The sequence below is a fragment of the Arvicanthis niloticus genome, chromosome 16 (genome assembly GCF_011762505.2).
Source record: "Arvicanthis niloticus isolate mArvNil1 chromosome 16, mArvNil1.pat.X, whole genome shotgun sequence".
NCBI classification, from domain to species: domain Eukaryota; kingdom Metazoa; phylum Chordata; class Mammalia; order Rodentia; family Muridae; genus Arvicanthis; species Arvicanthis niloticus.
Genome location: NC_047673.1, coordinates 58,130,909 through 58,157,511, shown reverse-complemented (window position 1 = coordinate 58,157,511; position 26,603 = coordinate 58,130,909). Strand labels below are relative to the sequence as shown.

At 41.9% G+C, this 26,603-nt stretch overlaps 1 protein-coding gene across 1 annotated transcript; it reads left to right on the top strand.

Moving 5' to 3' along the window:
• Positions 1-964: 964 nt before the first annotated feature.
• On the top strand, positions 965-24,582 carry Atp6v1b2 (ATPase H+ transporting V1 subunit B2). Its single transcript, XM_034519975.2, has 14 exons — positions 965-1,246; positions 8,253-8,308; positions 12,918-13,016; positions 13,489-13,582; positions 13,714-13,791; positions 14,001-14,140; positions 14,303-14,404; positions 14,897-14,994; positions 15,161-15,284; positions 17,146-17,296; positions 19,042-19,124; positions 19,806-19,910; positions 21,325-21,454; positions 23,299-24,582. The coding sequence occupies exons 1-14, from the start codon at positions 1,111-1,113 to the stop codon at positions 23,436-23,438; spliced, it is 1,536 nt and encodes a 511-aa protein (XP_034375866.1). The 5' UTR covers positions 965-1,110; the 3' UTR covers positions 23,439-24,582.
• The last annotated feature ends 2,021 nt before the right edge of the window (positions 24,583-26,603 follow it).

The window sequence follows — 26,603 nt, the reverse complement described above, 5'->3', positions numbered from 1 at the left end:
CAGTCTGTTCCTAAGGTGGTCGGTCTTCCACACGGATGTGCAAGAAAGCCAAGTCTGTGGAACAGATCCACGAGAGAAAGAACATGGTAGAAGGATAAACTGAAATAAGTTACGATACAAAGTTAGCAATCAGGAGACTAGGGCTTCTATCTTCTGCTTTCCAAAGTGTTTTTCACGGCTTGGTAATGGACATCAGTTGTCTGTATTTTCTTATGTACGTTTTCCTGCCTCTTCCAATGAATCTCTTTTTCAAGTCAGGGAAGTGTGGCAAAAGAGCCCTGTAGTCTCAGAGTCTGAAGGTCTCAAGACGTCGACTGAGGGAGGTTGGGGGGGAGGGTAGTTTCTCTGTAGATGCAGAAGGGTCAGTGGGCCCATTAGTGTCAAAGGTTGGGATGTCATCATTTGTAGTCTTGGGAGTGCTTGTAGGTCCGGAAATAGCCACAGAGCCATTCACCCCTTGCCAATAGTTGTCCGCTCCCGTGGACCCTGGAACCTCACGGAGAGGGCTCTCTGCTGAGACTGCAGTCTGACCAGCTTTTTTGCTTAAGCAATTTTCATACTGCTGGTAGGAGGTGCTGGAAGTGGAAGGGATACTGAATCAGAAAAGGCTCTGGTACAGACAAGAGCTCACTTTTTCAAGGGCTGGCTGCTTGCCACCATCCCCACCACCTGGGCACTACAAGAGAGAGTTCCCAGCCCTCTGGCATGTTCTAGATGTATATGTGTGTGGAGAGTGTCTCTCTGTGCTTGGACACAAGAGGGGATTCACCTGGTTGGGAGCCCTTGTGGGACATGGGAATCTTGTGAGTTCTGTTTCTTGTGTCCATTTTGCCCTCCGGCCCCTTTCGCTTCTCTTTCCCCCCGCTGGGGCCCCGGATCCGCGCTCCCAGCACGCTGGTCAGCTCCCTATCGCACGGCAGCACGCGCGCGCACCCTGCGCCCGCCCCCGCAGAAGTCCAGTCACGAGTCTGGGGGCGGGGCGCCGCCGAGAGGGCGGGGCCTCTGCCGCAGCTTCGCAGCGCGCATGGGTAGAGACGGCCGCACGGGCCTCCCTGCTATTTGTGCGCTTGCGCCGCGCTGCTGCGAGCCAGTCGGGACCGAGGAGACAAGATGGCGTTGCGAGCGATGCGGGGAATCGTGAACGGGGCCGCACCCGAACTGCCCGTGCCCACCGGTGGTCCGATGGCAGGATCTCGGGAGCAGGCGCTGGCGGTGAGCCGGAACTACCTCTCCCAGCCTCGTCTCAGTGAGTACGGGAAAGTGAGCGTGTCCACCAAGCCCTTGGCTTGTGCTCTCACCTGTTCAGCCAGCGGGGAGGGAATGGGATTCATTTCCCCCATCGCTCAGTTCACCAGCACCTCTCCAGCTTTGCGTAAGCTTTTCCGTGACTTAGGTGAGCCGAGGGTGAGAGAGCACCGACTGGAACCTGCCCATGGGCTAAGTGGGCTCCGGATGATTGCCCTACCCGCTCCGAGTTCTCTGGGCTAGAGTATTGCTAGGCACTTGTCTGTCTCTGAGGGCCACTTCTTGTCACCGGTACCTTCGTCTGCTCCTGGCCTCATTTAAATGTCTCCCGGTCGAGGGAACGCCTACTCCGTCCTCTTTGCCCCAAGGACCTCTGGGCAGGTGGACCGAGCAGAAGGTGTAGTGTCATCGCTGACGTGGGCAGGCCCGCGGATAGAGGGAGATGTGGCTTATTCCGTAGGGACAGCTTCACAGGAGGACACCTAGATACCAGAGAACCTTAGAGCTGAAAAATACACTAGTGCACAGTCCCTCTCATTTTACAAGCGAGACGCCTAAGGTTCTGGAAAGGAAATTGGGAAAAGAGGAACCAAAAATTGAGTTTCTTAATCCTTGCTTGGTCTTCTGTTTTTTCGTTTACTGATCAGCTAACCAAACTCAGCTGAGTGGAAGGTTGCTTTCCACTGTTATGTGCATGCATAGGCTTAAATGTAGTGATTATAAAATACCTCAATAAACCATGTTTAAGGAGACAAGTCAGTCTTTCCCAAATGGCTCTTGATGGCTGAAGATTTCGATTGTATAGAATCAAACCTCTTCACAGCTTCCTTAAAGCCAGGCAAAGAGCTTTGAAAGAAGACTTTTTTTTTTTCTTTTAAAGTATCTGTTGTTTTCCAGATAATAAGATTGCGTTTGCACTGGTTAATTGCCAGCTTGGCTCTGTGGGTGGCTCATTGGTTAAAAGCATTTCAGCTGAAGGGTTTTAGCTAGGCGCCCTCCAGCCTGACTAATCCTGTCCTGAGCTGTCAGGGGATCATGTGATAACACTGCAGCGTGGGGAAGGAAAATCACATTGGAGAGTGGATTGCTGAGGTGTGCCTTTTAAGCATTTTTTTTTTTTTAGAACAATTGTTAGAATTAGAGAATGCCTGTTAGGGGTTCATGTGAGCAGAAGGAAACATTGAGAAAACTGACAGGTTTATACCTGAGAATTACAGATTCTGGTGAATTGCGTTTGGTATGTATGCTTTGCTCTGGGCAGAGCACATAGACAACTGGTGTCTTCTAGGAAAAAAAAAATGTTACAAGGTTATAATAGTCTGTTTCCATATACTAAGTCATTCAGAGAGTGTAGAATACCCCATGGCTACAATCGATGGTAAGCCCTTCAGGGATCAGTAGCATTTCACCACCATATACATGTGCCTGGCCAATGTTTGAAGAGTTTGTTCACAGGACGATTCTGCTCACTAAGGTGTCTCTGATAGTTGCCTGACTTGGTCTCTTTGCATCTCCAAGTTCACAGTGTCTGACTTAGGAAGTCCTCTGTGAATTCTATAACTTGCAATTCAATTTGTCCTCATAGTTCAGTGTGTATGTTTTTAATATGGATAGGGTTTGTGGGAAGTTGGAATACTGCACTTAAATATCATCTTTTACTATTTTTTTTGCCACATTCTTCGTCAACTTTAAATATTAACTCAATTTTTATTACTAAAGTTTAATGGTACTATCTAAATAATTATAGTTAATTAATATATACTCTTTGAATGGAGTAATTTTGGCAGTTTCCCTGTGAAAATTAAATCCTGTTTTAAAATAACTTCAGGATTATTAAAAATTCTAGATATTATATGTACACAACATAAAAATTTTTTTCAGGCTATTAAAAAGAAATGGAAAGTAAAATATTCAGGCTTGAAATTAGTAACTAATCTTGAGCACATCATTTGACTTTCTGACTTCACAAGGTAAAAAACCTTTGCCCTTTTAAACTTTGAGAAGGATCAACGGTATCTACAAAGCTATTAGAGCAGAATGCTATGAGCTTGGTTGAGTTTGGTTGGTTTCCTTGACCCATGTATCAGCTAACCTAAGTCTCTCGTTTCACAAAGCAGAACCCCAGCAAAAAAAAAAAACCCACAAGTGACTCTACTTGCTTTTCTTCTAGAACATCTCAGGTGTGCCTTGCTCAGTTTGTTCTCTGATCTTGCACAATAGAAGGAATGGCTTTCTTAGCTTTTGTTTTGCTATAAAGGTGGTGCCTGAAGAGTTAGGGTTTATTGTGCAATGGCTTTTGCTTTAAGTATGTCACAATCCTTAAGGGTGTTAGTAATGTTGAACAACCTCTTTCCCTGCAGAAGAAAGAGCTAATCATTTGATTATGTGCTCTCTCTCTCTCTTTCTCTCTCTCTCTCTCATATATATGTATATATGTATGTATATGTGTGTGTATATATATACATATATACGTACACACACACATATATATAGTATATATATGTATATATACATATATACATATACATATACATATACATATATATATATATATATATGTAGTTTGAGTGGTTTGAGATATGGTTTCTCTGTGTTAAGACAGGGTTTCTCTGTGTAGCTCTGGCTGTCTTGCAACTCTGTAGACCATGCTGGTCTCAATCAGCCTGCCTCTGCCTCCCAAGCACTGGCACCAAAGGTATGCACCACCACTCTTTAAAATCTTCTAGTTCCTGAGGTTTTGTTTTTTATTGATTGATTATTGGGCAAGTTGGTTTTTATTTTGTTTTGTTTTGTGTATTTGAGAACAGATATGTATCCCTGGCTGTCCTGGAACTCACAGAGATCTGCCTCCCTCTGCCTCCATGCCCAGCTTGTTTGTTTTACTCAGTATCCCCGGCAGGACTGAAACTTGCTGTGCAGTATAGTAGCTATCCTGTGCTACTCCATAAATTTTTTGTGTGTAATGTAAGCATGTCTCTGCCGTTGCCATAAGGGTAATAATTTGTCAGTGCTTTGCTGTGTGATGGATGTTCTTGGATGCCATACTCTGAACTGGTATCTCTTTCCACCTACCTGTGGTTATCTTAAGGAAGGGTACACAGATAGTGTTGAGAGATAAAAGGTGGTCCCTGGGTTTTCCTTTTGAACACTTTGATTAGTGTGGAAAGGGCTGATGTTCTTATTCAAACTGTCTTTTGCGTTGATTTCTAGTACAAATGCTGGCAACTGTGTGATCTTGGTCTTTTAAGTTATAGTGTTACCAGATAGAAGTGTTTCAGGACCAGAGAGTAGCAACTATGTAATTAAAGGAAAGCAGCACAAAACTTCAGCGAAACAAACCGAATCTCCTCCATTAATAACATTCCTTGGGGCTTTGGTGTCTCAAAGTTAGTAGTAAAATGATCCCTGCCTCACAGCGTTTTGTAAAGATAAAATCAAATAATCTGGAAATACTCAGTAAAAATGTGCCTCACTGTCCTAAAAGGTTTGGTAGTATTTTCACTTAGTTCAGATAATGAGATCCATCCGCTTAGTCTCTGTGTGTCTGTTTAAATTAAACTGACGAGTCTCTCATCTACCACACTAGGTCCCCTGTATTGTTCAGGTTACCGGTAAGGGAAAACTGCATCCTCTCTGTCAGATAGTCTCTGCTTGGTTTATCAGTAACTGCAATAGGTTCAGTAGCCACCCAGACTGAGTTTGAGGCCACTATTTTCAAGCAGCCGTAAGTGCTGGGAAAGGTTAGCCCTGCAGCAGTGACAGAATGTAGACACCGGGGAACTGCCTGCCCCACAGCACTGTCAACATCCTGCACTTTTCATAGCTGAAAGTGTAGGAAGTGTTGCTACATAATTCTTTCTTTGAAACAGAGGATCACAGTGGCTTCAGCTGGCCTTGAACTACACAGTCTAAGTGCTAAGATGACAGGGACATGCTGCCATGCCTAGCCTCAGTGTGTGGTTCCTATAAATAAAGGTGCTGGTCTCCAAAGCCTTCAGACATGTTGCTGGTTCAGTGTAAGGATTTCACCCAAGAGACTGGAGACAGGCTTCAGGTCTGGGTGCATAGATTATCTTAAAAAGGATTTTTCTCTTCTAAAACCAGGAATAATGAAGTGATTGCTGTTAATTAGTAAATTTCTACTGTTTGCTTATTGGCTTTTCGAAGGCTATATATTAATTGTTATAAATATAGAATTATTTTTTAAATTTGATTTTTTTTTTCCTATTTACTGTTCCAGAGTTTGAACTCAGGACCTCTAAGCCTTGTCTTCTGTAGTGGATGTCAACTCCGCTGTTTCCAGGAAAAGCTGTGACTAATGCTTCTTTTTCTTGGTCATGGGTTTTTCTTGTGACTGGCAAAACTTCATAGTGTATAATGAGTTTGAATTTTAACCATGAGACTCTGAGCCATAGTTGTCAATATTAGAAATTCAAAGAAAATACGGTCTCTTTGAAAGCAGAGAATTTTAAGAATTGGAAGGATTTTAATGAAGTGTTTTGAGAAAGAATTTCTTATCAATTTATGTGATCCCCTCCCCTATGCCTTAAGGCTTACGGAAGGATTTGGGAAAGTCTCTGTTTCTTTCCTGGTTTTTTTCCGTAAAGAGTCTGTTTCAAGCTGTAACTCACTGCTTTTCTCGCAGTAGTTCTAGAAAGTCTTTGAAAAACAGTATTTGGAGTTTTTTAAATGAAAACAAGGAAGAAAATTCTTAAAATGTTGAAATTACATGTTTTTTAAAAACAGTATTTGATTATCTTAAAGCTGTGAGAGTGCTTTCTTAAAATCAGCCGAAAATGCAGCAAATCCCAGCACCCTTATCTACGCCATTAAAACAGGGACTCTCCACTGGGGAGCACTAGTGAGACCATGACAGTTCTGACACAGTCAAGTGAATATTTGCTGTCTGTGTCTAAATGCCTCAGTATGGAGTGGGGCTTGCCTGCTCCGTTCCAGAGTCTGTACCAAGATACTTGCGTGCTTCCTGACCTTGGGAGGAAGGGATTGGAAGCCCCTTGAATGGACAGACTGGTTTAGGAAGATGGCATTTGTGCCTCAAATCTTTGTTTAAGCTAATTAGAAGACCTTACAAAGATCAGACTAGTGAAACATTCCTGATTAGTTAATATTTTCACATAAATTATTTCAGGCTTTATGGTGTATTTTTTTTTAAGAAATGCGTTTCTTTTTTAGCTGCTCTGATTATGAAATACGGCTAATTTTGACGTTGTCTGCTAAAGGTACTATTTTCCTAAGTATTTTGTATCTAATCATCATGAACCTTGCCAGCAAAGATGGATAACTCCTTTCTAAAATGAGTGAGGGGCTGCAGAGATCCCTCAGAGACTCGGAGCACCTCCTGACTTGCAGAGGACTTGGGTTGACTTCAGCACTCACATCAAGCGTTTCACAATCAACTCTGGTTCCAGCAGATCACTCCCCTCCGGTTTCAGCAGGCACTTTCAAGCCTGTGGTATACTTAAAACTTAGACAGCCTTACATAAGTACATATAAATAAAATATAAGTAAACATTTATACATATAGACAGACAGACAGACAGACAGATTAGAATGAGGGAAAGTAGACTAGGTGTTTCCTTCTTGGGCATACTTTGCAATGAGTAATACTGGTCTCTTTAACCTGGTAGTAATATTTAATTCTTTTGTTCTTTTTTGCAATAAGGCTTTGCTCTGTAGCCAAGACTGTCTTAACCTTCCTGGTTTATAGGCCAGGGATACTGTGCACTGCTGATTTTAAATTTTTTTGTTGTATATATGTTTAAATTTCTTCATGTTCATTTATTTATTGGGTGTATATATGCTTATAAGTGTGTAGGTGTGTTCACATGTATAGAAGTCGTGGGACAAGGTTTGGGATTCTGTTCTCTCTACCATATGAGTCCTGGAGCTTGAGCTCAGGCTGTCAGTCTTGGTAGCATGGCCTTCATTTGCTGAGCCCTGACAGTCTCTGTTTCCCTCCCACCCCTTGCTCCAGTGTCTGTCTGTCTATGGTTTTTTATTTTGTTTTGTTTCTTGTCTTTTTAAGAATATTTTTGTTGGGCTAAAGAGATAGCTCAGTGGTAAGAGCATTGCTTGCTCTTCCAGAAGAGTGAGCACCACATGGCAGCTCTCACTGACCGACCTTCACTTCACTTGCAAGAGAGCCAACACTGTGCTCTGGTCTCCACGGGCACTGCACACACATGCAGCCAAAACATCTATACACATAAAAATAAAGGTTAAAAGAAAGAAAATTAAAGAATATCTTTCTCGGCTAGCTGGTTACTCATGCCTGCAATTCCCAGCACTTGAGAAGCTGAAGCAAGATGGCTGCTACAAGATCAAGACCAGCTGGGGCTAGAGAGTGAAATGATCTCAAAAACAAGAATACTTATCTTTGTGGGTGAGGTGGTACACACCTTTAATCCCAGCATTTGGGGGATGGAAAGACAGATCTCTGTGAGTTCAAGGCCAGGCAGAGCTACGTAGTGAGACCCTTTAAAAAGCAACAAGAATACTTCCCTTACTTGACCCCTGCTAGTTTCCCACGGCCTGCCTTCTCCTTCGCCATAGTCTCTGTTATTCATATTCCATTCCATAATGGCTTACCTTCCAGCCATGTTTTTCTCAGCCTTCCTTTGTGGTTTTGGCACTACTTTTGTCGAGGATTTCTTTCCCCTCCTTGCTGCCAGGGAGCCTCTGCATGACTGCCATCAGATTCACATCCTCCCTGCCCCATGAAAACTGAACTTTTAAAGGGAAGCAGCCTTGGTGCTTACTTCGTATCCTGGGTTTTGAGAACAGTGGCTTAGAGTTAAGATTCAAATGTCTTTGAAGATGGGTATTGAAAAGTTACATGGGAGCAGCCATATTTTAAAATTAATTAAAAATTCATATAGCTTTTTGAATATCCAAGTTTTACTGGGGAGATGAAGGGAAGAGTTGTTTAAATCAGAGAGCCATGTCAGCTCATGCTGTTTCACTAAACAAGACTCTTTTCTTTCCAGCCTACAAGACTGTCTCTGGAGTGAATGGTCCACTAGTGATCTTAGATCATGTGAAGGTAATGGCACACCCATTATGATCTGACTACTGTACCCCGGATTTCACTAGTACTCTTTAAGTTTGTCTTATGAATTTTTAACCATTCTTCAGTATGACTGTAAGTATTATTTGTAGGAAGGAAAGACCTAAAGTCAGAAAACTGGATTCTGGTACAGGATTGAATGTGGATTCCTTTTTATGGCCTCTAAGTACCTTGTCTTCAGAGTTGTGGGGGAGATCTTACTTAACAGGTTTATCGGAGGAAGCAGCAGTAATAAGTGTGTTTTATAACCTAAAGGGTATTAGACAGAGATGTGGCAGCTTATGTCCTTTGTGTTATAGGCTTTTAAAAAGTAAAATTTTTTCTGTCTATTAAGTGTTAACCTCTTGAGTGACTAAGTGTACTTTATCTTTGAGAGCCTGACATAGACATGCAAGTAGTGAATATACAAGAAAAGATTGTCTCAATGGTGGCTTAAAACCCTATAGAGAATAGTTTATCCAAAATTAGTTGTAAGGGTCATTAGAGAATAGTTTATCCAAAATTAGTTGTAAGGGTCATTAGTTAACATGTTGTTCTTCTATGTCTATTATGAGCTTATTGTTAATTTTAGAAACAGAGATATAGAGTCTAGTTTGTGATTGCTTACTCTGGACTAAACTTCCTACCTGGTTTTTATAATCGAAATATCGGAAAAAAGAAATATAAATGGCACAAACAAAAATATTTGATAATATATGTTGTTTTTAAACATACATATTTTCTGGAAGCAGAAAATAAACTGAGAAACACTTTTAAAGGCAAGGTACATATTCCCTTTAGTACTGCAATGATGTTTTTATTTAGGTAAGCCTAACATGCTTCCCTCTGGTCAGAAAGAGATACTTGGTATCCTCTATCACTCTCTTCCTAGTTCTTTGATGCAGGCTCTTTCCCAAAGCTAATACTTATATTTCTGGACTGAAAGCCCTCAAGTCTTCCCATCCTCTGGCCCCACCCCCCCTGACCACAAAGACAGCAGCAGCCATTCAGCATACTTAGGAGACCCTAAACCACAGATTCTCAAGCTGTGAGTTGTGACCTTTGTAGGTGGGATCATTCTTGCACAGGGGTCAAATATCAGATACCTTGCATATCAGATATTTACATTATGATTCATAGCAGTAGCAAAATTGGTTATAAGGTAGCAACAAGATCATGTTATGGTTGGGGGTCTCTCCAACATGGGAACTCTATTAAAAGGTCACAGCCTTAGGAAGGTTGAGAAGCACTGCCCTAGTAACATTGTTTTTTAAATTAGTGACAGCTACTCTGTTTCCTCTTGGCTTCTGCTCTCAGTACTTCTAACACCAGGTGGACAGGTTCTCTCTCCAAAACAATTGAGCTCATTTTTTTTTTTTAGAAGACCTGAAATTTGCTTCATATTTTACACACTCCACTGACTTTGTCACATACGCACACTGTACCTGCTTCACATTGTGAATGCATTGTGGGTATCTAAGTAGACACAGCTATTGTCTGACTTGGCTATAAATCATAAGGTCTCTGTTGATTTTCCATAATTTGCTAGAATAGCCCATCCAACGCAGAAACATGGTTAATTCACCATTGCTGATTTATTTTAAAGGGTATACTAAAAAGTATAAATGAATAACCAGATGAGTATGTATATATAGTCCCAAGGAGTCTAGAGTACAGGACTCAGGCTTCCGTCTGAGGAGCAGTGTGTGGTTTCTGTCTGCTTGTGGCTTCATTGTTTCCATAAAATAAAACTTCCAGCTGTTGAGCCAAGACTCTTGTGGGGAGTTGATTACGTAACTATTGAACACATTATTGGCCAGTATTGACTTGACTAAGTCAGTCTCCAGTCTCTCCCTTCCTCAGAGATCAGAGGATGGGATGTTTGAAACATCTAGCCCTCTAATTGGGTGCTTGGTTCCCCTGGATAGTGGACATCCTCCATGGTCTCTAGAGGTTTCCCATAGGTCGCCACATTAAGGTCCCAGTGTGGTTGAAACGACTTGCTGTGGATAATAAAAGACTTCCTTTCCTCTTGATTGTTCCTGATACCCATGAAATTAACAGGGGTTTTAGGAGCTTTGACCAAGAACTGAACTAAAGCTAAGATGACCAGTAAGGTGAGAGTGCTTGAGGTCACAGTTGCTGTCCATCCTGAACTTGACATTAGCAAACAGTGGGGAAAGAGTGAGAGTGTAAAAGGATGGGAAAGAACGCAGCTGCCGTTGTTCCTCTGTGTGTTACACAAACGCTTACGTCATCAACACTGTTAGAGACAGTAACGTAGAACAGGATCTCAAGGTGCAGAATTGGCTTACAGAAGCCATTGTAGTCTCTATGCTCAATGTTCCTTGTATGGAGGAAGCCATGCAGCTTACTGAACCAGCCAGTACAGCCAGCGATGGGGTGAGGCGGCACGGGGTTTAGTAAATGGATAAGCCCAGCCATGTACCAAGGTTATGGGGCCCAAACAGCTATGCACATAGATATCTTCGGGTTTCTTATTATTCTTTCATGAGACATAGTCTCATACATGTTTAGGGTTTTGTTTTGTTTTGTTTTGTTTTTTGAGACAAGGTTTCTCTGTGCATCCCTGACTGTCCTGGAACTTAACTCTGAAGACCAGATCAGCCTGCCTCTGCCTCCAAAATGCTGGGGTTAAAGGCGTGTACCACCACAGCCCAAAACATGGTCTCATTATGTAGCCACTTCTGGCCTGGACCTTGCAGTTGGATGTCTTAGCTCTCTGAGTCCTGGGATCATATCTGGCATACATAGGACTTTGCCACGGTGAATTGGGCATTATGAGGTTACAGGAAACATTTTATGCTGGTCAAATGTTAGAACATTCATTTCCCAAATTTAAAAAATGAAAAAAAAAAAAAACCCAGATAGGAAATTAAATCCATATAAGTGAAACACCAGCCTATTAGAAGCCAGCACTGAAAACTTGTGTATGATTTCACATCGAAGCGTTTCCTAAATAAAAGGTTAAGCCATAAGGAATGACAATACTTTTATTCTGTTAAAACCTTTCATATCTTTGTGCAATAGAAAATGCCATAAGCAAAATTAAAAGGTAAACATTATTTATAAGAGCATTAATGTTTATGTTCTATAAAACCACAAATGAAGAAATTAAAAGATTGGCAAAAATAGAGGAGGGTTTTTTCATTGGTTGGCTGGTTGGTTGGTTTGCTGTTGGGTTTTTTGTTGTTTATTGTTTTGGTTGGTTTTGGTTTTGCTTTTTTTTTTTTTTCACTAACAGTGGGAATGTGAGTTTATTTAGTACCTTTGCAGAATAATTGGGGAGAAAATTTGCCCACAGTTTTCGACATACATTTACTGCTATAATGTAGCTTGCTAACTTTCTGAAGAGTTGCATGCAAACTTGAGGGTCTGTTCTATCATTATTATAGAAGTATAATATTGGATAGCTCTGTGTTTCATCAGGTGAACACCTGAATTAAAATATGATATGGTCATTAGATGATTTTTTTTCTTTTTTTAATTTTTTTGAGATAGGGTCTCACTATGTATCTTGATTGGACTATATGTAGGCCAGGCCTTCCTCTGACTTCAAGTGCTGGGATTAAAGTTGTCTGCTATCATACCCAGCTTAGTTATTAGACTTTAACAGCATCAGTTATATAAACATTAATTTTAAAATCTTCATTTATTAACATTTAACATCTCCAAAATCTAAAGGTCTTAGTAACCCTAATGTACAATAATTTGATTGAAGAGATTTCACCCCCTCAAATCACATAGAATGTTACATCTTTCAGTAAACCTTGTTGGTAACTTGATTAATAGCCTGACAAAGTGTTATGTTCAAAATGTCAGTACAGTAAAGCAAGTTGTCCAATAATACATCAAATATTTTGTCAACTAAGTACATAAAACAGTGTCTTACCTCAGTATGGAAGCTCAGTAGCTTCTAATCCCAGCCTTGAAGGTGTGTGTGTGTGTGTGTGTGTGTGTGTGTGTGTGTGTGTTTGTGTTTATACACTAGATACTAGATACAGATAGTGAGTTTGAGGCTAGCTTGGGTTACATTACATTCTGTCTCAAAAATGAACAATGTAAGCTGTTTGGTCGTGTGTGGTGGGGGACTCTTAGAGATATACATTCTGCATTCTCGAATAGGAGGATATAGATCTGTTTAGATTAGATGGAGGGAGACTTTGCACATTATCTTAGTCTGATAATAATATTACATAGTAACATTTTATCTTTCATCTCTTATGTGAGGTCTAGGTGATTGCAGCAGGTAAACATAGCCCAGTGAACATCATTCTCTGAGTGGTAGAAACATTGCTGTTGGTAACTTTATATCTTTCTGCAGTCTCAAAACCTACACACACAGGGGAAAATTATTAAATGTAATTGCTGTGCTTTTGTAGGTAATACCCTTCTCTCTACCTTGCCCTAGTTTGCCACTTTGTATACCAGTGAATATAAAGTACAGGGATCCAGATTTCACTCCCCATGTGTTTGTTGAAGGTGGAGAAAGAGCATAGACAACAAGGCCATGGTAGAGATGCATAGGGGAGCGTGGGAGCTTCCAGGATGCGGATCACTAATCCTTCACTGTTTTTCTGCTTAGTTTCCCAGATACGCTGAGATTGTCCACTTGACGTTACCAGATGGCACAAAAAGAAGTGGACAAGTTCTAGAAGTTAGTGGTTCCAAAGCAGTGGTTCAGGTGAGCATCACTCAAAACCAAATCACAACTACGTAGTTCCATGACAGGACGGTGGTGAAATGCCGCATTTACTGAAGATTGGATGCTAGCAAAACGGTACCTAACTCAGTTCTTTCGGAGTTTTCCTTAAAATTCCTACATTTTAATGTCATTTTATTACAGAGACAGAGAGGGGTCTCAACACGTACCCAAAAAATATTGTAGAGCAGTGGCAGGTAAAATTTGTAAAAAGTGGCCAGATCACTTTTTTGGCTTTTGGGGGGAGGGAGGCAGTTATATTTATAAGATGACCAGAATCTTTATATTTTCTTTCTTTTTCATTGTTCTTTCTTTCAACCATCCTTTTTACACATAAACAGCATCACTTCCTCAGCTCCTTGTAACATTTGACCCACAAGCAGGACCCTGGGTCTAGAAAGTGTCCCTGACCTAACCTTCTTTTAGCCTTCTAATCGATTCTCTTTCTTCATAGGTATTTGAAGGGACATCTGGCATAGATGCCAAGAAAACCTCCTGTGAGTTTACTGGAGATATTCTCCGAACACCAGTGTCTGAGGATATGCTTGGTAAGTGAACATCACTCTTCATTCTGTACACAGATCTGTTTCCTTTAAAGCATATTTAGTTAAACTCTAGAAACATAGAAACACAATTGGAAAGTCTGGGTTTACTGTTCCGTCTTGTTGCTGTTGTGTAGGTCGGGTATTCAACGGATCAGGAAAACCCATTGACCGAGGCCCTGTGGTGCTGGCTGAAGACTTCCTGGACATCATGGGTAGGTAGGGGCAATAGATGGCTTCCACTGTTGGTGGAGGTGACTCTGTCTACTGGGAGCCTTGCCAGATAGAGAATGTAACCATTTAAAGTAGATATTGGAACACAGAGAAAGTCTTTGTTGTAGTTCTGACCTTTCAATCATTTCTACTTCTATCCATGACCAGTGTGCAGACATACTAACATTTTTCCTTTTCTGGAATACGTCAGGTCAGCCAATCAACCCTCAGTGTCGGATCTACCCAGAGGAGATGATTCAGACGGGCATTTCTGCCATCGACGGCATGAACAGTATCGCTAGGGGACAGAAAATCCCCATCTTTTCTGCTGCTGGGTTACCACACAATGAGGTGAGAGCTGATGTCGTTCCTGGGAGAATATTCACATCAGCTCACCTAGCATATACTTGATAGTTTTCAGTCACCTAATTCAGGCTACTAATTAAAGTACTTAAGAGTTAAGAATACATTATTTTGTTGTCAGGATATGATTTTTGTTTTCATCTTTAACAGATTGCAGCTCAGATCTGTCGCCAGGCTGGTTTGGTAAAGAAATCCAAAGATGTAGTGGACTATAGTGAAGAAAATTTTGCCATTGTGTTTGCTGCTATGGGAGTAAGTATGGTATTGTGTTTGGAAATAACATAAAATTAGCTGTTATAGAAAGAGGTGATAAGCTATACATAATCAACGTTATTCTTAGAGACTTTGCATCTTGGCATTTTAGAAAAACTTAGGAGTCAGATTTAGCATGTAGCTGAAACCTGATAATGCTTTGCATGCCAAAGTGCTTTACTCTGTCCTACATTTAAAAAAAAAAATGGATGCTTGAAATATATATATATAATTAGGTTATATTAAAGGTTTACTGGGAAGCTGTTCTGACGAATTCACTGGCCGAGGATTTAAGTCCAGGGGAGTTGCCTTGGGGACAAAGTTTTGTGCACGAATGCAAAGGAAGAAGAGAAGAAGAGGAAGAGGAGGAAGAGAGAGAGAGAGAACGAACTTGAATTTTTAAAAGATAAAACAATTCATAGCTTGGCCTTAATGAGAAATGGATGTTGAGTTTCCTTTCGCCCTACACTGATGGAAGTCACTGATATTTAGGTGAACATGGAAACAGCCCGGTTCTTCAAATCTGACTTTGAAGAAAATGGCTCAATGGACAACGTCTGCCTGTTTTTGAACCTGGCTAATGACCCAACGTAAGTAAAACTTGTCTCTCTTTGAGTAACCGCCTACAGAGGCATCTTTAAAGTACTGTGGCTTTCCTCTCCTCTGTGTACTAAGGATGTCAAAAGGAAACTGGCTGTTTCCAGAATGGTTTTGGTTGTGGCTTCTGAGTGACCTGGGACGTGTGTTTCCTTCCAGCATCGAGAGGATCATCACTCCTCGCCTGGCTCTGACCACAGCTGAGTTTCTGGCTTATCAGTGTGAGAAGCATGTCCTGGTCATCCTGACAGATATGAGTTCTTACGCTGAAGCACTTCGAGAGGTAACTTTTCCTTCTATCCCTCATTTTTTCCTCAAACAAAATCTGTCAAGTCGTAGGGTTATCTTGATCTTTTGTAAGTTTTTGTTTTTCTTTAATCATATTTTTTAGCTTGTTACTGATTGATTTGTAGATTATCTTCATCAAAACAGTACCATTTTTTTTTGTCTCTGTCAACTTGGAAATAGTAGATGCTGAGATTAAAATTAATAGCCAGCTTTCCACACTGTCACTGTCCCAAGGGCTTAAAAAGTAAAAAAGTACCACAAGCTTGTGGTGGTGTTGTGTTCCCAGGAACTCCTGACCAAACTGTGTGGTAACCCTTTTCAAATTTCTAATTTAAAAAAAAAAAATGTATATGAGACAAGGTTTCTCTGTGCATTCCTGACTGTCCTGGAACTTACTCTGGAACAAAACGCATCAATTGCCTGAAAGTGGATGATGTAAGGGTCCCAGGGTGGGTGCGTGAAACTGAGCCCAGGACCCCAGCAAAGGCTCTTAACCTGCTGAGCCTCTCTAGCCTCTCAGGTCTGTGTTTCTGCTTTAAAACACCAGGAGCTTGTCTTAAAATACCCTAAAACATGCAAGTTCCTGGTGTCCTTAATAAATTAACTCTAAAGTCCCCAAGATCATTACCACACTGTCACAGTGTTTATGTTGACTGTGAAAGACTAGAGCCTTTCCTTCATTGAAGCAGATTCACACCTTTGTTAAGGAAAACAAAAATGAGCTAAGAGAAAGATATTTTAAAGATAAACAGTTTACAGACCTAGGTTTACTTCATGATAGATTCTGTAGCAGCATCCAAGTGTCAGATTGCCATGACAGCTCTATTGTGCATCGATGAACACAGGTCTGTGGTTCACACTTTGAGTAACATTGCAAGAATGCTACATTGGTACCTCTGAGGCTCTTGTGATGGTAGAGTCATACAAGCACCTATTCTCACAAGCATGTCTCCACGGAAGACCTTTAACTATATTTTGTGTGGTGGAGTAGATTCCTGGCTCTCTGATCAGGTGTATATGTAGCCCAGTCTGGCCTTGAAAACTTACTGTGTAGCTGAGATTGACCTTAAACTTCTACCTCCATGCCTCTCCAAAGTGTTGGGATTCTCGACCTATGCCATTGGGTTCTGCTTTTTTGACCTTGGGAAACTTACCTGAGGCTCAGTTCTGGCTGCAAATTTGTGATAAATGTTCTCGTTTGGCTGTTGTGAAGATCTGACTGACTAGTGTATGCATGTAACAAGTGATTGGTTCTTGGTAGGTGCTCCTCATTTTCACCTTATTGGGACTGTGTTACATAAAAATGGGTTGTTTGCAACATGACATAGTTAAGGAATTGAAATTTTAGGCTTTGGAATTAACTCTACTTGACTAGGTCTCGGTGTGGTCCGAAATGTCTTTAACCCTAACCCTCCTGCCTTAGCCTTCCCAGTGCTGGGATTACAGGTGTTTACCACCACACCCTTTCACAGAATTTATTTATCCACATAGTGTTTATTATTGTCACTCATTATTATTTTATTCATTTAGTTATTTATTTTTAAACACAGAAGTGAAACCTTATGAAGAGAGCAGAATTTTTTGTGTCCCTAAACTTCAAAGGTTACTATCCATTCAGAGTTGAGAAAAGTATAGTCCTTAGCAAACTTAAAATAGAGGAAATGACTGTATGACCAGAATCTGGAGTAGCATGGACCCTTCCAGCCCCAACTGAGTTTCTGATTCATTTTCATTTTCAGCATTCTTGCTTTACAAGCATGTAAGTTAATACTTTGTTGGGCACATTCAACAGACCTTCTAAGCAGACTTTTTCTTACTCTGACATATCCTGACATTCTCCTTTGATTTGTTATCAGGTTTCAGCTGCCAGGGAAGAGGTTCCTGGTCGGCGAGGCTTCCCAGGCTACATGTATACCGATTTAGCCACGATCTATGAACGTGCTGGGAGAGTGGAAGGTAGAAACGGCTCTATTACCCAAATCCCTATTCTCACCATGCCCAATGATGGTAAGTTTGCAGCTTTGATCGTGCTAGACCTAAGGTGCAATCAATTGTAAGGGCTTTTTACTTGTAAGAGTGTGTTTAGATGTGTAAATGTTTAGTCATGGAACGGGGTGGGGAGTGTGCTTGTAGAAGTCAGAGAACAACTTGGCCAGAGTTAGTTCTCTTCTGCTATGTTGGTCCTAGGGAACCCAGGTAATCAGGCTTGGTGCCAAGTGCCTTTTCCTATTGTAAACCAGCTCATTAGCCCTTGCTAGAGCAGAAGGCAACCGTCTGCCTTTTGAGAGCTTGAGCTCTGAGGTTCACCTTAACTAGATCCTTACACCCAAACACCGTTTTCAGTTACAGATGGTTTCTAATTGTCCTTACCACTTTTTGTAAGAAAAGGAATTTTCTGTGTAATTGGAATTTTAAATGTTCATTAGTGAGTAGTGGTTGAGTGTTGGCTGTTTTCAGAGCACTGTGTTATAAAGACTTTGTTTCTACTTAATGTAAGCTACTTGGATTTTCTTCTTACAAGCCAGTCATAGTTATAGTAAACAGTTAAACTTGCAGTGAAGAGCATAGATGTAAAGGCCACAGACTTCTGAGATGTTTGACTCCGGCACGAGTAAGAAGCAGCTTGCTTTTCCTGGGCCTATGTAAGGCCACAGTGCAGCAAGGAAGTAGAGTGGTTTGTTAGGTTCAGGAATGATGATAGCTCCACGGCTCGAAGTCTGGATTCACAACCCACAGTAGCAGTTGTGCTGTAGACATGACCTGTTTGAGACAAGCAGACACGAGTTAGAAGCACGTGGCGTGGCACAGTCTGTGGGTGCACCTGAGCAGGACTGCCTAGCCAGTGTACCTACATTTGCATAAGCTTTGTGCTTGAGATGGTACTTTATGTTGTAACAAGAAAGCCAGTTTACTTCACAATGTGCAACACATGTTGGACCTACTGTAACTGAACAAATGAAGTGGCCATTTAATACGGTAACTGCTAAGCACATTGCCCTATATTTAAATTCAAGTTGATTAAAATGAAATTTGAAATTAAGTCCTGCAGTTTCATTAGCCACGCCCAGGTGCTCGGCAGCCATGTCAGCCAAAGCTGCTCTGTCCTGCTTCCATGCCTATTGCTATGGCAACACCCTGACAGAAAGCACCTTAAAGGAGAGGGGGTGTATTTCTGTTTATAATTCCAGGTTACAGTCTATCATTGTAAGAAACTCAAGGCAGGAGCTTTAAACAGCCGAGAAATCCGAATGCTCAGTATCTTCACTGTTTCACACATAGGTCAGGACACCCTGCCTATGGAATGGTTTCCTCCATGGTAGAGTATCTTCATATTAACTAATTTAATTAAGATAATTCCTGGGCTGGAGAGATGGCTCAGTAGTTAAGAGCACTGGCTCTGATCTACTGATCTTCCAAGAGGTTCTGAGTTCAATTCCAAGCAACCACATGGTGGCTCACAACCATCTATAAAGGGATCTGACGCCCTCTTCTGGCCTTCAGATGTATATGCAACAGAGCAATCATTCATTAAATAAATAAAATTTAAAAAGAAAAAAGATAACTCCCTACAGATATGCTCACAGACCAAACCAACCAAGACACTTTGCCCAGGTTGTATTCAGCTGACAAAGTTAATCATCACACTGCTAAAGTGACAGCACAAATACATCATCACAGAAAATGATTCTCTGTAGCTCGTAACACACAGAGGTGAGAGATGTACTTTAATGCCTTCTGTCTTCCTCTGGCAGATATCACTCATCCCATCCCTGACTTGACTGGGTATATTACTGAGGGCCAGATCTATGTGGACAGACAGCTGCACAACAGACAGGTACTGACTCTTGAACAGTGCTCTGGGGCTTGAAGCTGCTCGTCACTCTCTACTGACTTAGTTTGCTCTTTGGGACTATTTGCTTAGAAGGTATCTGCTTGAGTTGTTTTAGTATGACTGTAAAAATGTCATTTCTATAAGCTAAAGTCTCGCAAGCAGAGTCAGAATTAAAAATTACCATTTTTATTTATTTGCCTTTAAATGGCATCAGTTGTCTCAAGGAATTTTTTTCTTTTTTCACAGGGAATTCTATGCTAAAAGTGCTACTGTATGGCATGATCTGGAAAAAAAAAAAACATGATTTTTATTGGCTTTGCATCATATTTCTGAAATAATCTTCTAGGAGGAATTATTATAATCTTTTTCTTTTGCTTATAAGACTTTCGAGTCCATGCAGAAAACTGTTGCGGTGGATACTTTGGTAGTCTAGGAAGTTGAAACTCTAGATTTCCAAAACAGTGTGGTGCTCTCTGCATTCCACTCTTGGATCTAATTCTAGAAGAAGTACTGTGTCCCAGGTATTTCTCAGGACTGTTCCCTAGAAGATAAGATACTAGACCTCATCTAGGGAAAAGGTGCCTAAATGCATGATATGATATGAGGGACACTGGTGACTTTAAATGTTTCTATACAGTAAGGCTTGGCATTTACATAGATTGTTTCCTTCCTGTTCTACCCCAGATTTACCCTCCTATTAACGTGCTGCCCTCACTCTCTCGGCTAATGAAGTCAGCTATTGGAGAAGGAATGACCAGAAAGGATCATGCTGATGTGTCTAACCAGTTGGTATGTGTGCTTTTCTAAGGATGAGGTCTGAACATCCTTTCTCTGGATGTTCTTCTGCTGTCTTACCCACAACTCTTCTTTTGTCCTCTGTCACTCCTCTTTTCTTCCCATACAAGTGAGATGTCAGTGTTGGGTTGGTTGGAATAATGACTCTGGAACAAAGCAGCCCTTTTTTCAGAACAGTGATGCTAATCAAGGTTAAAGCACCGAGCGTGCAGAGGTGACTTCAGCCGGGAAAGGCATGTCATGCTCTCGCAAGAGGGCAGCATGATGGCTTACAGCCTCGGAGGTTACCAGATACGGAATGGTAAACATAAATACATACGTGCAAAACACTCATGCATATAAAGTAAAATCTTTAAAAAATAAAACCAGTGAACCTACTAGGTTTGGGCAGGACACACATGGATCCCAGTATTCCAGAGGCTAAGGCAGAATTAAAGTTGGAGGTTAGCCTGGGCTTCATAGTGACACTGTCACAGGGGGAAAAAAAGCAATAGCAACAAGAAAATTACCAAGCTTGTAACTCATTTCTAATACTTAGTTTTAAAATTTCCTTTCTGGATCTTCTATCCCTATTTATTCATTTATTTATTTATTGTTATTGGAGTTATACTTGCATGAATATCTGTGAACTATATGATCCAAAGACCAGAAAAGGTTTGGGATCCCCTGGACCTAGAGTTCCTGAGGCTGGTTAGCCACCGTGTGGGTACTGGGACTCGAATCTGGTTCCTGGGTCCTCTAGAAGAACAGCCAATGTTCTTACCCACTGAGCCATCTTTCCAGCCCACAGTTTTTAAATTAAAAAGGAAAAAAAAAAAAAAGGTGGCAACTTGGCTTAATGGGTAAAGGCAGTCACCAAGTCTCATAGTTCAGTCCCAGGGACCCTCAGAAAAAGTGTCCTTTGACTCACACACATACCATGGCACATGCATGCTCACAAATAAAAAATATTTATTTAGTGTGTTCCCATGCACATTAAATAAATAAATGTGATAAGATTTTAAGCATGAAATAAAAAGCAGTATGTTCTTTTAAATACTAATTTCAGATTCTGCATGGATATCATCACGTATTTGTTACATAACATATTAAGTAGCCAACAGAACACTGAAGCTTACAGTTGTATATATTCTATGAAGTCCTTACTGTCATCAAACTTAAAGAAAAATATCTGACTCTAATAGAGATGGGAAGCCTGCGAAATCACGGGCATTTTAAAGAAACCTGTAGAGATTTCTCTTTGGCTTCCGTATCTTGTTTTCTGTCCACCATAAATTCATTGGCAGTATGAGGAAGTCTATTTTTACAGTGTTAGAAATGTCATGCCTGAGGGCCCCTTTTTGAGGGAGACTTGAATGTCTGAGACCTCCTGTGTACTGGGCTGTTGACACACGCCTCTCCTCTGCAGTATGCGTGCTATGCTATCGGCAAGGATGTACAAGCCATGAAAGCTGTGGTGGGAGAGGAAGCCCTGACCTCAGATGACCTTCTTTATTTGGAATTTCTACAGAAGTTTGAGAAGAACTTCATTACTCAGGGTAAGATGATTCCCTTCAAACAAAACACCTCAGAATTGCTAAGCACTTCTTGCTAATCTGCTTTGTCTTTAACCCCTGACTCCCTTCCGTCTGCCTTCTGAATGTCCACAGGGAATCTCTAATTATATTTCAGAAGGCCCAACACATTTTTTGCTGTTATTTTTTTCTTCCTAAGCCTTGCCTGTTGCTATGCTGAGGACTCTAATTTGCTGTATGTGATCATTACCTGTCTCCGCTCCCACGCCTCTACCTGCTACAAGCATGTCTTTTTGTACGATACTATCCCTAAGGTTTCAGTGACCAGATTAAGACTTTCCCCAGCTGACCACCCTCCGTGCCTGCAGCACCCTGGTGTGTTTCTTGGTCGCTGGGCAGCATTTTGGGTGATTTGGGTCTTTGTTTTATCTTGAGACTCTCGTGCATGTGCACAATGAATAAGGTAATACACGTCTACCATCTCCGTTCTGGTTCTCCTCTGACTCCTCCTGTAGGACACATCCCAGCCTGTCCCACTGTGCTTATAACTCACTGTCAGCTGACTGGACAGCAGTCTTAACCTTCCTTGTTCTCTAGTGGTCAGGTAATTCCTCACAGTGCTCTTGCTCCATTACTCTTGTGTTCTCACTACAATATTTTGTCCAGGAGTTCTCAAGGTTTGATTTGCTTTCGAATCAACCAATCATCTGAAGACTGCTAATTCTGACTCAGGAGACAGCTGTGACTGGAGATTTGGGTTCCTGGGTGATAGTGAAGATGGGGTCTCTAACTGGTCTGAGGTTTGACACCCTCACTGGGGTCAGCTTTCCACCCTCTCACTGCTTGGGGATAACTATTAATGTTTTAGTTGTTTTTCTTATAAGAAAACCTCCAGGGAGTTTCCTTACATGGCATGTGGGTTATCAGTTGTTGTGTTCAGTCCCGCTGTTGTTCTCCTGAGGCTTAGAACTACTCCATCCTTGACTTAAGTGGTACTTAGAGTAGGTGTGCTACTTTGGAATAACACCTCAAGTGATGCAGTCTCTTACTTGGATTGCATCTCCTTTCCTTCAGTTTGATGTTGAAGTCATCTCAGATACTCAGTAGCTCAGCTGTCGAGGGCTACAGGCGGAACCAACTCGGCTAGACAAGCTGTGCTCGTGGAGCTTGTTGAGAACTTAGTTATTGCTTGCTTGCTTGCTTGCTTTCCTTCTTTTTTTCTTTTCTGGTTGGTTGGTTGTTTTTTTTTAAGTTGTCTAGAGAAAGGAACCCAGAATTCCAGCCACTCTTAATCTTGTGGTTAAAGATTTTTCTTTTTAAGGGGGATATTTAATTCTGCTGTATCAAATATAATGATTTGGTTGGCCTATAATTTTAGCACTTAAGCGGTCAAATTTGAGGATAACCTGGACTACTCAATGAGACCCTGTCTCAAAATTACGTTTTGAAAACCACTGACCTGTAATATAGCCTGCTTTTGGGCATTTAAGGCTTTCTCAGAGTCTCCGTAGATCCCTGCAAGCCTAGCTTTTTCTCCTGAGCCCTGTGTCCTACAGTCTACTTTTTGCTGACCTTTGAACAGAATGCTTGTTTAGTTTGAACAAAATGGATCTAGTTTACATTCTTTAAGGACCTTATCTGTCTCCACCTCAACCCCTTATACCAACATACACACTGGCCCGTGGACCCCTCCTCACCTCCGATCTCTGTGGTGCTCTGTGTCCTCATTTCTACATCGAGTCTCAGATCCCAACCCATGTTTGCTTTCTGTATCTTATGACTGCCCTGCTTGCTAGTCACAGACAGAGTGCTCAGTAACGCGGGCCGATTGGAAGTGTTCTGCCATTAATTCAGTATTAATGTTTTAGGTCCCTATGAAAACCGAACTGTCTATGAGACTTTGGACATTGGCTGGCAGTTGCTTCGAATCTTCCCCAAAGAAATGCTGAAGAGAATCCCTCAGAGCACCCTGAGCGAATTTTACCCTCGAGACTCTGCAAAGCACTAGCTACTGCTGCTTGTGTGGCGTGACCCTCTTGTGAAGTACTGGTTCTGTTTCCTGATTCCTTTTGCACTCCTCCATCCCACCTGTGTGTGGGAGTTTACCTGTTACCCTGTAATTAAAAACAAAGGCTAGGTAACTGTTGTGCCAGTGTTCAACGTTTAAACTGCTAACAGAGTGAGAGATCCCTGCTCAGAAAACCTCACCCTCAGTGCTTTGATTAAAGTAGCTGAGGGGTGAAGTGTGCTTCCTGGTGTGTCTATTTGTACATATAGTGGATAGCTAGTTGCTAATAATGTCTTGTTTGGGTCTCCCAAACCCTACCTCTCAGCTCCCTTAAAGAGTATCACTGTTTTGAAGTTAAAATGCTTCAGTCTCAAATTTAGGGGCAAGGTGGAGACTGGAAGAATTCTCCTTTCCCAAGAACCATGAGGCTCGTAGCTGAGCCTCCCTCTGGAGTGCTAGTGTACCTGTGGCTCTGTCCTCTGCTCTGTGCAGATGGGTTTTACTGTCTGCTTGTGTTTATGGAAAGTGTTTTGTTCTGCCAGTGCTGTGAGTTGGGAATTCCTGTGTGGCGTCTTTCTCTTAGAGGCCCTCACAGAATCAGACAACACTGCACAGCCTGCATCCTTCAGTGGTGGCATGCCTCGTGCTGATGGCCCACTGGGCTACAGTCATGGGAGAATTGAGACTTGGAAAAAGCTGGGGTACAGTGAAGAAGAACCCTACATGCCATCCTCATCTTGATGTGTTTATGGTGGTTTAGGTTTCTGCATTGCCCTCCAGATCCTGAGGTGGGGCGTGAAGAAGACTTGCCTTAGGTTTGTGGATGCTTTAAACTCTATTCAATCCCCAAGCTTTCTGAATCAGCTCTACCTTTTCTGGGTGATCGTGTGGCACATGTAGCAATGTTTCTTTCATTCCGGTCCCTTCCTGGCTTGAGCTCTTAGCTGTATTCTGTGAGCCTCTGCCATGTCTGCTGTTCGGGTCTCTGCCATGTTCTCAGGTGCAGCCGTAATTCCCCACTCATGCATTCATTCCACCTTCCAGTCCTTTTCCTCTGAGGGGAGGGGGGTCAGCATGATTATATTTTAATGTAGAAAATGTGACATCTCGTTATAAATGAAAATAAATGTTAAATTAAATGGAAGTTACCTGAAATGACTCTGTGTTTTTTCTCGAGAGGAACAGCCGCAAGCAGGTGGGTAACTTGAGTCTTCATGGTTGTGGTCTTCATAATGAGTGTGGCCTGTGTTGATGTGTAAGAAATGTGAGTATGCTTCATATTCCTGAAGGCTTGAAGAGGCATCTGTGTGTCCAGCCATAGAGTTCAGCCCACTGCAGTATGCAGGCTGCAGTTATTAACAAACCTTTATCAAGAGATGAAGGAGCTGAAGAGATGGCTCAGTGGTTAAGAGCAAGTTCAGTTCCCAGCAACCACATGGTGGCTCATCACATCCATCTGTAATGGATTTGATTCCCTCTTCTGGTGTGTGTGAAAGCAGCGTGCGTGTGTGCGTGCGTGCGCGCGTGCGCGTGCGTGCTGTGTGTGTGTGTGTGTGTGTGTGTGTGTGTGTGTGTGTGTGTGTGTGTGTGCGCGCGTGTTGAATAAATATTTTTTTAAAAACAGATCAACCCTTCTGCAGCATTTCGGGCTGCTTGGTTAAGTAGCACTCCTGCTAGTTTGTTAATTTTTTAGTGAAAACATTTTGTAAGGGACTCTTCAAACAGCTGACTGCTGCTCAGTGGATTGTTTATATGAGTGAAAGACCATCTGTAGATGAATGTCATCAGTGCCTCCTGGATGTGCTGCCTTCCTGTGAGAGTGAGTAGGTTCAAGTGTTGTCCTCAGGGCATCTGCTCTTGAAGTCTTCTTTGGCTGGATTGAGGGAAGGTGAGCTCAGTTCAGTGCACAAGGGTCCAGTAAGAAGATGACATCAGGAACAGCATAGTGGGCAGGTCTGGCAGATCATATCTGAAGTCCAGGCAGACAGGAGAATCAGGAATCCAAGGTCATATTCAGATGCTTGAGTTGAAGACTAATGGACTGGACCATACCATAAAAAAATAAAATAAAATAAAAAACAAAAAATACACACAAAGGCACTTCTTAAGGGAATTTTTTTTTTTTATGCAGAAGAGCATTAAGTATAAGGAAGTGGTTTTACTTGCTGGTGTTTCATTTATTTAAAATAAAAATGGCATTGCATACCATAGCCTACGTGATTTTATACCAAACCGTTTTTCCAATTCAGAACTGAACACCTGCCTCATGCTCAGGGAATCAGTGGTGCCCCCTTTCCATGGCAACAAGGACCCTCGTGACTCACGTTTGGGAACAATGAGAAACCTTCCAGTCAGTCACTCACCAGGAATTGTTTGCGCACTCACGGTCCACTAGGAATTGTTGAGTCCTCCTGACAGTTGGCCATACTTCCTGTTAGGGGGAGAGCAAACATCTGACCAGTACCCAACCCTAAGGTCAGAGGCCCATGTGAACTAGACTGGCTGGTGTGTAGTAGTCTGCCAGTCGCCAGCCTGGGTTGGAACACGTGTGCCCCTGTGCTCAGTGAGCCGTAACACACATGTCAACTGCTGTCCTCCAAAAGATTAAGTCTCCCTACTGGGAGAGCATTTTATAAATTGAGTAAGTAAATCTGTTGGGTTTCAAGTAGCAATAGCCTTGTTCCGTATCAACATTTTTTTCCCCCTTTGGTGCTCATTGTCAAAGAATTGCAGATCAAGTACTGGGAGCTAGCCCTTTATACAGTCCAGTGTCCTTCCCATTGTCCTGTGTCTCCCTCCAGTATCCCCTCCTTAAGTGCCTGTGAGTTCCCAGTTCTAGAGTCTGGTATTTTTAGTTCTGAAGTCCCAGGACTTTAGTAGGAGGCATAGGTGGTATGAGTATGTACCAAAGCCATTGGTCGTCTAGAGTCACCAACATGGATGTTGGTTCACACTGGAGTTTGTTTGTTAGGTGCAGAGGGAGTTCTAGCCTCGACCTGGATCCTTAGCCACAAGAACTGTTAGGTGTTCATTCTGGTCAGATGAGGTGTTGCCTGATTGTGCCACTGACTGACCCACGCAGGACACTGATCTCTAAGTATATGTGTTTGCCAACAACCCTGGCTCTCCTAGTGCCAAAGGCATATACCTCAAAATGCATAGCCT

What these genes read in the sequence shown, in the direction of transcription:
- Atp6v1b2 (XM_034519975.2), top strand. Translation starts at nt 1,111, where the DNA reads ATGGCGTTGCGAGCGATGCGGGGAATCGTGAACGGGGCCGCACCCGAA. An exon ending in AGTGTCTGAGGATATGCTTG is followed by an intron (nt 13,583 to 13,713) that starts GTAAGTGAACAT and finishes GCTGTTGTGTAG; the next exon opens with GTCGGGTATTCAACGGATCA. An exon ending in ACGCTGAAGCACTTCGAGAG is followed by an intron (nt 15,285 to 17,145) that starts GTAACTTTTCCT and finishes ATTTGTTATCAG; the next exon opens with GTTTCAGCTGCCAGGGAAGA.